Source organism: Acanthaster planci, linkage group LG05 (assembly GCF_054643075.1).
Source record: "Acanthaster planci isolate LZ-2023a linkage group LG05, COTS_SCS, whole genome shotgun sequence".
Classification (NCBI taxonomy): Eukaryota; Metazoa; Echinodermata; class Asteroidea; order Valvatida; family Acanthasteridae; genus Acanthaster; species Acanthaster planci.
In genome coordinates this window covers 3,438,821-3,452,422 of record NC_141781.1, presented here as the reverse complement: position 1 = coordinate 3,452,422, position 13,602 = coordinate 3,438,821, and the positions used below count along the sequence as shown (strand labels likewise).

General features: G+C 41.4%; 1 protein-coding gene across 1 annotated transcript in view; it reads right to left on the bottom strand.

Moving 5' to 3' along the window:
- The window catches only part of ulk3 (unc-51 like kinase 3), a 51,121-nt gene that overhangs the window by 25,214 nt on the left and 12,305 nt on the right, over window positions 1–13,602 (bottom strand). The window contains exons 7-13 of the mRNA XM_022241743.2: window positions 12,321–12,476; window positions 10,922–11,027; window positions 10,476–10,516; window positions 9,916–10,039; window positions 9,278–9,345; window positions 7,981–8,145; window positions 7,133–7,199 (exon numbers count right to left, since the gene is read on the bottom strand). Of these exons, the coding sequence (XP_022097435.2) occupies window positions 7,133–7,199; window positions 7,981–8,145; window positions 9,278–9,345; window positions 9,916–10,039; window positions 10,476–10,516; window positions 10,922–11,027; window positions 12,321–12,476 (727 nt within the window). The remainder of the gene's footprint in view (window positions 1–7,132; window positions 7,200–7,980; window positions 8,146–9,277; window positions 9,346–9,915; window positions 10,040–10,475; window positions 10,517–10,921; window positions 11,028–12,320; window positions 12,477–13,602) is intronic.

Below are 13,602 nucleotides of genomic sequence, written 5' to 3'. Positions count from 1 at the left end.
CGGATGATTGTAAAAGATCAAGAAATGTTGAAATGCAATATGAGTGCAACTTCACAACAGTGGTTGATTTAGGAAAAACAATATCACATACATTGGTGCATGTGGACTTACAAAAGTTACATGCACATTTTTTTTTTACATGCACATTCAATGCACATGTATATGTGTACACAACCAGTGTCGACCTGTACAGGTACTACAGTGGTCAAATTAAAATGTATACAGATTTTAAATATAGCCATTACAATTGCTAGTGTGAGTATGTTCATTTTGATTTGTTAATAAAATGATTTATACAGTGAAAATGGTTGGCATTTGCAGTTTATTTCTTACCTGGCATTGTTGAAAGGCTCCCTTTTAGACTTCTTCAAAAGTCACTATCGCTGCAGCGAACGTACGCGTAACCGTATCCGAACAATGTGCTGCAGCTGCGGCCGCACGCACAAAGGTGCGGCCGCAGCCACAGCACATCATTCGGATACCGCCGCCGCAGATAGCCCAGAGGGGCATTACCCGATGCTCAGTTGTGAGACCCCCCCCATCCCTAGTCTGTTCCCCAGTCATGTTGGCACTCCTCGCTGCATGGCTGCTGTGACTTGCATGGAGTTGGAATGTTGAAGAATATAATGCTCCTTCAGAAAACGGCCACAAGCAGGTTTACAACTAGGCCTAAGCACACCTGTACACCGTACGCTGCGGTAAGTTTTTCGACCCAAGTACATGTACGTGCACGGTGTGCATGTAGGGGCAGAGGTTTTACATGCACATAAGAAAAAGTACATGCACATGTGCATGCGTGCACATGATCCATCTACATGTAAATCGACAACTGCTTCACAAATCAAATTGAACAATTACCAACAAAGCGGAAGAAAAGCTTGAGAAAAGCTTGTAGCATGTTAACAAAAAAGTATTCGGGCACATTCAAAAAGAGGTGCATTGTTGGTCAAAACTTACACATAATAATGTCCTCAAATTAAAAGTGTGGTGCATGTACTGTAATAGTGTTTTTTCTTGGCTCATTGCCAAAAATTGATCATATCTCAACATTAAAAAATGGATGCCCTGTACATGTACTTTGAAAACCTTCAAAGACCATCTAGTGCACAAAATACTGTTCAATTCTCATGAGCCAATCTATCATTAACTGACACTGAGTGCAGCAAACCCAGGATCATGCAATGAAAATGCATGGCTTAATTGCGAAAATTTAACATCCTTTCAAGCCTGCCAATTGCCAATTGCAGAGAATCATTCTTCTCATGATGTTTAGCTTGACAGAAGAGCCTCTTCATGCCTTTTATCTTGCCTTGTTTAAAAAAAACCTCCAGCAACTAAAAGGGAAAAGTTGTAATGTTTATAGCAGAAACTGCCCGAGTACATCTGCTACGAAAACTCCTACAACTCAGAAGAGAGGAAATTAACTTTACACCTAGGCCCTCACAGAGGTGCACATGCAGCAAGCCAGGACAAATACGTGTGAGTGAAGTACAAGTTTGGACTAGATGTGGAAATAACATTTTAGACAGAGTTCTTAACTGCAACAACATTGTGCTTGTAATGTGTTGTTTACAAATGTCTCAAAACCAAAGCACTTCACAACCCTCCATCATCCTGAACATCAGCATGGTCTCACTGGTCTGTTCTTTACCCTCACAGTACACTCCTGTTCGGAGGCAATTGCTGTACAGTGGCTTGCCCAAGGACACAAGCACCACAATTCCGATCAAGCTTTAAATTCCTAAACCACTGCAATGAGTCAGCAAACAGATCATGTCATCCCACTCGCCACAAACAAACTACTATTCATAAACTAGGAGACAAGGTCAGAAGCAGAAATAATTCATTCAGACATGCCCAATTTCTTGCTGATGAAATCACTTCACCCTCAGAAATCCCCAGCCACAACCAGCCTCACTACCTGCAGCCAAAGGTGAACCTTACACCATCCAATCACCATTCATTATTACACTGAGGGGAAAAAAAGGGTTGCCAGCAAGTCAAACTTGTGAGATACGCTGTCCAACACATCAACCTTCCAGGCCCAGATAGATGCAGGCTAAATTTCCACCCCAGGGAAAAACAAGCATCAACAGCCAGAGTGTACAATGTTTCTGCAATGGGTATATCGTGCTCAGCATGCTCTCTAAGGACATTGGCGATCACTTCTTTTTTAAACAGACGCTTGAATACTAGAGCAGCTGCTATTGACTAAGAAGAGGAAAGAGAATATGTGATGACGCTCCGTCAATTTCAGCATTTACATGATGGATTCAGTATTGATAGGCTGGACAAATAAATGCTACCCCAGACAGAGCTGTGTCCCTTTACATGGCTCAAAGAAAAATCTAACCTTCGCAGAGTATCCCGCTTACCAAAATTAGATATTGATTTGGTCCAATAACAGGCCTTCCTGCAGAGGTGATTGACGTTACTCATTGGGTTGCCAATAATTGCTCCGTGGTAAATCATAATGCTGAAATGCTCTGTCGCAACCGAGATTCTCTGCGTGTAAACTTTGCAAGCACACCATGCTGCATGTATGCAGCCTTGCCACAGTATAACTTGTGCAACTCATTTCTGATGCCTTTGCCGTTTCAATAGTGTGCGGCCACACGACTGGAAGTAACAAGCAAACTACGTGTTGTGAGTTGTCCAACCACAGTCCATTTGAGGAGTTTTAGCAAGTAACAAGTAAACTACGTGTCAATTTGAGGAGTTTTAGCACGGATACATGAAGATGTGTGACAAGTCAACTAAATTGCTGGTTGGGGGTTCATCCCCAAAGCAGCATGATGTTGAACCAATTTGAAGTGATTTTTGGCAAGGGTGTATAATTTGCACGTCAGATTGTACAGAATCCAAGTAAATGGCAAAATGTGTTATCAAAGGAGAGAACCTTGCAAAGTTTACATCAATAAGGCCTTTAGAGTGCACCACTGATGGATGAATACGCCCTGATCCACTGGTGGTGGAACGGGTAGGGCAAGGGGGCCAGTGGCCACAACTCTTTCTGTCCACCCCTCTATTTTTGGCAGGTCCTATAATGGGGCAGGGCTAATGGATTATTAATGGCTGATACCTAATGGTCTCACAGTTGTGGTGCAAAGGGTCCATGTTCGTTATGGAGAGTGTACAACTGAGTGATTACTCAAGAGAGCAGGATTTTAGGACAAAACAAATATCTCCAAAATTAAAGGGACTTATTTCGTCACTTCAGGGCGTAAATTCTAGGGGTGAGGTGGCCGGGCAAAGATGCAATGGTAGTGGGTGAAAGAAAAGAATAAGGAATACTGGTAGATCCTCAGGAATTCTTTATTCTAGTTTAATTTAAAACGCTTTGAAATAGACAGAGCTCGAGAGCATATGTGTACATGTACATATGTTTATCCATAAAGAAATTTGCTATAAATAAAGAGTGCTGCCTGGCATCAAATGGCGTCTTGCAGCACCCCTCTGCCTTTCACACTGCCACAATCACCCTCATCAATTTTATGCCCCTGCTTTTTTCAGGCAATTCCAATATGCAAAGTGCATTTGAGTGATTTAGTTATCTGTCATAAGCCTTAGCCTTGACTATGAAGGCAAGATCAGACAGGCGAGGCATGTGCAGCAACAGCGGTCGATCCCGGCACTGCTGCAGGGGGTGAGTTATCACTCCACTGATTTCATGTAGCTCGCTGTAGTAAATCTGCTATTGGAAAGTTCCCTGCACTGTGTGCTGTACTGATTACGACCATCCATCACACAAGCACAAGAGTGTTGCCATGGAAACAGTGATGAAGATCATGCAGACGACCACATTGCCACTTGAGGAAAAAACAAAACAAACCAAGTTCCAGTCGCGTCAAGTTCAGCATCCTCTAATTCTGCCGCTGGAGATTTTGCTACTGTGCCACAACATCTAAGGAGTTTGGTAAGATCCTTCAGGTCGCACTCATCACCTTCCCACTCCTTGATACAACTGAAGAGGCACTCAAGACCCTGTGGCTGCCATCAGAGACTTTACCATGACATTTCCATTCTTCGGCGTCTGTGAAAGAAATACCTCCCAGGCCCTTAGGAGTTTGGCTGAGAGATGACAAGAGATGCATACAACATCAGCTGGACCCCCCCCCAAAAAAAATTCATTCGGGCATGTGTTGGCAAAGGGGAGTCCTCAGGAAGTGATACTAATCGAGATGGCTCAAGGTGGATTTTCATTCTAAATCCAAAAGAACGTTTGGCCTCCAAATGACAAGGTGGGCCTGGGAAACGGATTACGTGTGACCTTTTGACAGTCAACAGGGTAGGCAGGTACACTTTCCAAAGAAAGCGGTTTATGCACTCGGAACTACTGAAACCTAGATCTGCCAGAGGGCTACCTGTACCACGGGGATTTGATACTCAAACTAAATCCTTTTATATCATAAAATTGTCAAAATGGTGTTCTCACTTGATGTGTTCACTGCACAGGCTACAGGCATGTTTTACCCTGCTTCTCTTTGAGTTAGCCGTAAAGACAACTGCTATTCTTGAATGAGCAATTAATAAGGGTGGAAGATTAAGACTTGTAACGTGAACACTTATAAAAGCAGAAGGATCGTACATAAACTTGTGTAACGTGAACACTTATAAAAGCTGAAGGATCGTACATAAACTTGTGTGTCTGAGTAAGAAAATTGAAGCAACTGCTCTCCCTCAATCATTACAGTGGCTCTGACAACTGGAGCACAGTCTACATATGCTTGCTGCATTAAACACTGATCCAATCTGATTCGATCGACTGAGGAAAGCCCTGTCCCAAATTGACACTTCGTTTCACTCCCTCATCCTTCCTCAAGTGTCCAATGTCAAAATGTGCCACAGGCCACAGTATAAACAGCCCCTCCTCCAACACTCACAAACTGATGGCCCTTTTCCAATTTATAAGCAATGATCCAAATCTTCAAAAAAATGTCAGCGCGGAGCAGCAGGCTCAAGTTAATCTCTTTGCCGAGTATGAAAATAGCATTGGGATTTAACGGCTAGATATCAAATTGCTCGCCGAGCTTCTGGAGTATACAGCTGCATGTTTCGGTAGTTCCCAGAGATTTGTTTACGCCAGTTTACACACATTCCCACACACCCAAGTTCACAAACCCCGGCCAATATTGATAGCAGTGTCTAACTTTTTTCAGGCAAACAATTCCACACCCAGCCAACACTATCACACACACACAGTCAAACTGCCACAAGGTCACCACTTTATCAGCAGGTCTTAGAGCAACGACTTTTAAGAACTGCCTAACGTGTGCAGAATGTGCATTGAAACACAGCTACACAGCAGTAGCTATACCAATTGGGAAAAGAGCAGGGACCTGAGAGATAAATCTGTGGAAGGGCGGAAGGGAGGGCGCTATTTCCTTAGCAACGGAGGCTCCTTTGGTACTGACTGCACATCACTGGTTTAGGAAATCAAGTAGTGCAGTCGCATCGCTACCAATAAAATAAATACTCCAGACCAACGTGGCTCTTTTCAACAGATGAGGGGGTGCTTCTGCTTGAAGCAGATTATGCTTTGGAAATACATTTACATGTACCAGTATAAAGTAAACATTACCATTTCTGGGTCTCTACTGACTACAGTACAAGACATGAATACATTCTTATAGTTTTCACACAGACAACAGCATAAATATAAGTTTCTGATGGCTTTATACGGGAAGACACTCCTATCATCATGGACAGTCAATCGGGGGGGTGGGAGAGACATGTCAACTTTCAGGTTATGGCAGGGGGAAAATATCACATCAGCTGAGAAAGTCAAGCTGTATAGTCTCTGTCTTCATGAACCGACGAACTGAGTGTCATTGAGTGCAAACGATTCCTAAATCATTACTCTTTGTAAAACTGCAAAAATCATTGATACAAAATGTCCCTCCTCCAGTCATTTTTTAAAAAGGCTTAGCAGAACAGATCAAGTTGTTTTGGTAACCGTAAGTATGGAGTAAGGGCACAGAAGGAGTTTGAACTGCCCGGGCAGTAACATCTGGCCTATTACCGCTTTCTGGCATGCCTGGTGTGTCCATAGCCAGAGCGCAGTGAGCGCTTGCTACACACCATCTGTTTCACAACCACGGAACCCCTTTGTACCCTATGATCGTCGCCGCACTTTGTCGCTGGTAATCTACATCCTTAAAACTTTGTGTACTGAGGTATAGGAAATTGAATATTCATGATTTGTAGGTACTTGGCATGATCTCATGACAACATCAAATTTAATTCTTGTGCAGTTGCTTGCATTACGCTGTGTGCCTTAGATCTGTATGTGCAGTCATTGCCCTGAATAAGCTCTTTCTTCTGGAGTTATTTTGGGAATAAATAGCCCAGTTGTATACAAGATTTTGTGTTTTGTTTGATTCATTTTTATAATGGCATTTGTACAAAAGCGTATTTTATGAGATTTCACTATCACACCCTGTGATGAAATAGCACATTTTGTTCCTAATGAACTAAGCTTTCCAGAAGTAGTGAACATTTTGTTGGCCAGTCTTAGCCAAATTCGTACCAAGTCTTTGAACACTGATGTATTGGACGGAGGAGAAAAAAATTACAAACATTGCATGGATAATGGAACAGTGTATAAATTTTTAAAAGTTTATTTACGATGACAAAAGTAGGTCTAATATCAGGTCTAATATCACTTGCCCGGCTAAGATGCAGGCAGTAATCAGGCCTTTTTGGAATGTTTTCTATTATTCGTCTGGCTCGGCGGCGACCATCATCGAACACGTTGAAGTGCCTGAGTTGCAATTCCCTCTGTGTCCTTCCTCTATGCCGTAAATAAATCACTGATCGATTCTGCCTGATATCCAGGATATCCAGGCCAAAAACACTCAGAAGTCAACGAGTTGACGCTGATCACATTTGGGGTACATATCTGTTCCAAGAAACTTAAAACCACACCCCACAGATACAATAATTCACAAGTCATTCCATTTCACATCAAGTCCCAACCTAGTAGGATGAAACGTGACAAAGGCCTTCCTCGGTCACCGTTCATGCTGTCACTTCATTTGCAAATGACTTGTAAAGAGCTGGATTACAACTTTAACAAAAAGCACCAAACCTTATTCTATCTGGCCAAACGATCAAGATGGTAGAAACTTACCATTTTTGCGTCCATCCATTTTTAGTACTTCATTAATTGATTCCTGTTTCATTGGTATTCTTCGGACCTGTTTATGAGAATTACACAAAAAAGCCTCAATTGCAATTTTCAGTTATATCATGTACATGTATGTGTTTTCACAAGACACAATGCACGGCAGAATGTTTCTGGCCAGACTGACAAAAATACAATGCAGTTGAAATTCAGCTTCACTGTATGCAGCTCATCAAAATAACATTGTTTGTCCAAAGAAAATGATTCCCAAAAATGTAACCAGTTGGAGTAGCTTTTTGAGGGAATAGGGTTAGCCACACAGATGTAATGAACATGCAACCTGTCAATAACTATCCAACATATTTATTTTACCTGTGACTGAATTTTTCAAGCAGGATTAATTTAAACATAAAACTGCTTTAAATAGGAACAGTACATAGAGGGCGCCATTTTTTCACACAAGACTCAGGGATCTTCATGTATGTGGGAAATTGGCTTTGCCAGCTCAGTGATCATTTAGAGGGTAATGTTGTCTCCACAAAAGCCTAATGATGTACCCTCAAAAATTTAAGTCTGCAAAACCTGAACCATAGTAATGTTAGTTGACATTTGCGAGTGATTTCCTACAGGACATTACGTACTAAAAAAAAACATGATCAAAGATGTTATGCAACATTTGCATTGTTGTAACAGATGAAAATTCTCGTGAGGTGACAGTGGTCATCAGCTGTACACACTTCTGACAACACTCGTCAGGTGAAAACCATAGGCTAGGGGTACGGGCTAATTTCTAAAGCAACCTCATTGGATGTTCTCACAGACTCTATGAGGCAAAGAGCACGTTTCAAACTGACCTCAATGAACTGTTTGACTGACTCAGCCCTGGCCATGTATCTCTGCACCTCGTTGTTGAGTATCTCCCTTCTCTTTCCTCGGGGCTCATGTTGGAGAATGACAATGAGTTGCTCTAAGGAATCCTGGTACAGCTTGAAGGCTGCCTCGTAATTTTCCTTTGCATCCTGCAAAGAAAAACAAAGAAATGTAGAAAACCAACTTCTCTTTGTAACAGTATAGGAAAATGGCTCTTGGAATAAAATGGCGGGCGGTGGGGGACACAGGGCCAACACCTAAATTGAGAATGCTTGTATTCACTGGGACTAAATCCATTTAGAAAGCAGCCTGATCTAAACAAATGAGTGAAAGGAGACACTTCAAACTTACTCCCTTGCCCCAGTGATGTAAAGAAAAGCTATCTTCAAACAATGCTAGACTTCAGGTGCGTAATAAAACATACTCCCTTGCCCCAGTGATGTAAAGAAAAGCTATCCTCAAACAATGCTAGACTTCAGGTGCGTAATAAAACTTACTCCCTTGCCCCAGTGATGTAAAGAAAAGCTATCCTCAAACAATGCTAGACTTCAGGTGCGTAATAAAAGTTGGCAAGCAAAGTTGGACAGTTCAATATAATGTATGTTGTTCCTGAAGTCACAGCTACAAAACCCGGTCCTGTCAATTTCTTTTTTCGTGTTTACATTGTTTACACAAGTACAACTACCTAGACAGTTTCCCTAACTCCATTCGCGCCAGTTAAAAATAAAAATGGTGTGGCCACTTTGATTCTTAGAAACTAGAGTCAACAGATGAATATTAAGGAAAATGGGAATCACATTGTCTACTTTTAATGTCCAGTACTGAGGATTCTCAAAACTATTTGTATGAGTAAGAATCAAGTCAGTCCCAAGTCAGTCCCAAGTCAGTCCCAAGTCAGTCCCAAGTCAGTCCCAAGTCAGTCCCAAGTCAGTCCCAAGTCAGTCCCAAGTCAGTCCCAAGTCAGTCCCAAGTCAGTCCCAAGTCAGTCCCAAGTCAGTCCCAAGTCAGTCCCAAGTTAGTCCACAAATCAGGTCAGGACTAAAGAGATGAAGAATGACAAGAGAATGCCACTGTCACAGTTCATTTAAATAGCTGGGAAGTTGACCTAGGGCTGAACAGGTCAGGACTAAAGAGATGAAGAATGACAAGAGAATGCCACTGTCACAGTTCATTTAAATAGCTGGGAAGTTGACCTAGGGCTGAATGACTTGTGACTGACTTGTGGCGATTGTGACTAACTAGATCACAACTTAGCTGTGCGTCTTGTTAAGCCATAATCACCTGCATCTCAGCTTCATGTGCTATTTCCAAAGCAATCTGCAGGTTTTGGTGCCCATTGGCCAATTTATCTGTTAAAAGAAACACACACAAAATATATTACAGAATCCAAAGAAGTATGAACTTGACAATATCGCTGCTTAAATACTGGCCGAGAAACTGAAAGCGATGCACTCCTTAAGATTTACTCTCTACGCTGCACTCAATGGTGCCATCTTGTACCGAAAAAGCCCTGAAGAGGCATACATGTAAACTCAGCCAACCAACTGAAATGCTCTTGTGAATTAGTTCAAGCACACTCGAACATACACTTTGCTAATCAGATGCTTGACATACAATCGAATCGGTACATTTTCAGTAATATTTCAGTTCATTTTTGGTCAATTTGAACCCGAGAGTCGGGTGGAAATTTACAATACCTGGTTGTGCCACCCGGCGCTGCTCACCGTGGCTAGAACACTGCTCTTCGGGATTTCAATCTTAAAAAGTGTGGAGGGTGTTTTTCGAGGAATCCGAGGTTTCATTACCATAAACAGAATAATAAAGAACAGGTCAACAGAGATAGTGACTAACTGAAATACAGCGGCAGAGCAACATGATTGGAGAGGTAATGAGACACAAAGTCAGTTAGGAGCAGTTACCTAGAAGGAATACATCTGGAATCTGTTGCCCATCTTGAGGAGACTCTGGCATTCGGGGGACGGCCTGGGATTTGGGTTTCAGCATCTCCTTCAGGTCCTCAGCCCGAGCCATGTATTCTTGCACCTGAAAGATTATGAGAAAAGATAACGGTTACTTTCTATTTGGCCGCACATCTACCTCGCAATATGATGGGACTAAGATTGGATGGGAGAGGGGGACTGTGGTCTAATGATGAGGGTTTGTCGCTCCTGATCGGAGGGTCAGTGGTTCACATTCAACTTTTGGCTGTTTGTTGTATTCTCCTCTCTGCACTCAGGAGTATCAAACGGTACCAGCAATTTGGCAGTTTCTAGGATCATCCTGGAACGGACTAGTTTCGCATCCAGGTAAGAATTAAGAGATAATTCTGTCAGGAAAGTGGTGATGAAAATCAGCCTGATGAGGCCAGTGCTTAGAAAAGGTTTTACTTTAAGCGGCAGTTTAAGATGGGACTTGATGGGATTGAGATGTGATGAAGTAGGCAAGGACTGAACTGAAATTAATTTCTAGTTCGACAAACCTTCGCTCGGAGAACTTCTTTCCTCTGTGCGTCTTTCTCAACTGTAAAAACAAGGGTAGAAGAGCATTAGCATAACAATTCTCTTGAAAACAATTAAGGCTCTTTATTCAACATAAAGAAGATTTAAACTGCTATCAACGTATTTTGTGATAGCCAATATTTAAGTTTGATAACTGCACGACTGACAGCATTAAGTCTTCACTGGTATTTCTTTCAAATGTGCAATTGTAACAGCATGCTTACAAACAGGAACATAGTCATGAAAGCCGTATGGCGTGATTCTTACTGTGCATTTAGTCTACTCGTGCAAACAAGTTTTCAATTAAAAAGGCTCACTGGATATGCATTTGAAAGTAATCTATTAAAGTGAGTTTCATGCCTTTGAAAAGACTATGTTCTGAACAAGAGGAAATGAAAATATTTTTCTGACCAGTTTCGGCGCTTACACTGAATGGCAGGTAGAAAGTACTGTAAGGATTCACAGTAAAGCTGAATGGCAGCTTTGATGTCTCCAGATGAATCCTTCTCAACGGCTTGGATAACTAACGCTTTCTGAAAAGCAAAGATAGAATGAAGTAAAGGGACTAGATATATGACTAGGATGGATACCCACACCATGAAACAAAACCACATCTGTGACTTTCATGGGTGGAAGTATAAACTCTGATGCCAGTGTCACAGTGAGTTGGTTTAGTACCGGTAGCTTAAGCATGCATTCTGAAGGTAACGCTGGCATCTGGGCATTGTGTGATGTGTACAGTGGCCACTTATACACCTGTGAGTAATTCCGGAAATTATGGGGGTCCATTTTATTTGTGTGTCCCCAGTCACATCTGACATGATTTTTGAAAGTTCAGAACACCTTTTCTAATTTCCAAGAGTGATGAATTCATGCAGATTACCTGCCAAATAGTTAAACAGTTTGAAATAAATTCTGGTGATATTTCCGTGTCATATAATAACGGTCAGATGTAACAGGGACACAAAAATGTCACACTTTTGGACCCCTAATTTCTGGAATTACCCGTGTATGTTAGCAATATTTTGCCAGTAAATGATAAATTTCTTCCATCCATTACTTGAACAATTCCAAACCAGTTGGACGTGTGGAAAAACATGTAGACCATAGGTGTCAACTGGGATTTTTTCGGGGGGGGGGGAGCCAACACCTTTTCAAGTAAAGGAAATCTGGGGAGGGGGATAAAACATTGATCAAAGCAAACTGTCAAAATGAAACTAACTGTAGAACGAGGTCAATTTCATGCATTTTCAAGTATTTTTTCCATTTGTTTTTCTATTTCTTTTTTCCAGGGAAGGGGCAAACGTCCTGCCTTGCGATAACCGTGATGCAGGCTACGAACTTAGTCGAGACAGAGTAGATTTTCGTTTCATTCAATTTTTATTTTCCTATTTACAACTGAATATTGTAGGTAAAAAGGTTGCCCTCCATTTACGACATTGAATTGGACAACAGATTGGACCCCTGACTAAATGCCACCTGGATCTTTACTTTTACTCAGGCTACACCCTGCATGCTGATTCATACATGTACATGGACCAGACTTTAGAGTGTCCAAGTGCCAGCAAAAAGTTACTATCACTTGGGCAAACAGCCAATTTACAGAGCATGTGCATCACACATCATGCACTTGAGGTAAAATGGACCCTTGGAGTGAGAAGTCCACATCTAGCAATTAATGTGGTTTAATTGCATGAGACAAAATTGTCTTCTTCTGAGTTACAATGCTAATTTACATGTACGTGTGAGGGAGTGACTTCAAATGCTCAAATCTCACACTCAGTGATTGAGCCTTGGCTACCCCACAAAAGTGAGTGACCACTTACAGCTTTCTTGAGTGACTCGGTGCTGGGAATGTGCTCTAGATCAATGAAGGAATGCTGAAAGAAGTCGGGAAAGTCTATCCTGTCAGCCGGATCTCTCTGGAGGAGCTTGAGGAGAAGGTCTCGGCATCTGTCTGATATAGGGATGGTGTCTGGAATCTGGACCAGGGAATTTTCAAAAAAATTTTGACACATTATAGGCAGGTTTTGCTATAAAATAGGCCTATCCTGCAGTGTGTAAACATCTTACATCTTTAACGTTTTCCTTCTATTAATGACATGGACATCTTTCTCTGTTAATTGCATCAAACAATTTGGCAGTAATATCGTGCATTTCTTCCATTCTGGCATTTAACCAATAATTTCAGAAGAGCAACAATATTGCAAAGAAGCCCTTGTAAAACATTCTCCTCCTTGTAGTCACGTGCAGTCCAAACAACATTTACAAGATGGAGTTTTCCTCAAATCTGACCTCAAATACAATGTACCATGCTCAGTCCCCTGAAAGTTGTAGTTACCCTAGTTCTAATACAAGAAGATATCTGCACTACATCAACCATACCAAACCCATCACCGGTGCCGGGCCGTGAGGTCATTTATTGCATGTCAGTAAGGACCCCTTTGGATTTCTTTCACACACAATGTGAACTACCAGAAGGCATGAGCTCATCAACTCAAGTCCCATAGGTGCCTATTTCAACAAAATGAGTTGAAAGTCAGCATTTTCAAACATTGAGATATTGGTATTTTGAATTCAGCAAAAAGAGAGCTTTCCAAAGGTATATGTGTGTATATGGAACAAGTAGAGTAAAAGTATGTGTTAACAATGTGACATTATTTTGGCAGCTTTGTGTTTAGTTCCTGACACTGTTTCAGCATTTCTGACATGGCACAAATAATGCTATCGTCAAAATTGCTGAGAAAATGACATTTTTAAATATATGATCCTTTGAAATATTTAGAATTAAATACACGTAAGAGATGGCTTACTCTTTCCAAAAATTACAAAACCCTGAAATTGACCTCCACTTCAATATGACTTTGAACCCTCAAAATAGAAGAGACATGAATGCGACTTTATGATCATTTAGTTGTGATGGGTCACATTTATTGATTTGACTTTCATGCTCATTATTACATAAAAAAATCAGACCCCTATTAGAAAGTGATTCACATGTAGCTACCACAAAAATCTTTATGGCTGAGTTCGGGCGGCTTGTTCTCATATGTTCGCGAACAGCTTGATTCGAACGCCGGGAACAAACAACTAGTTTATCACAAGCAA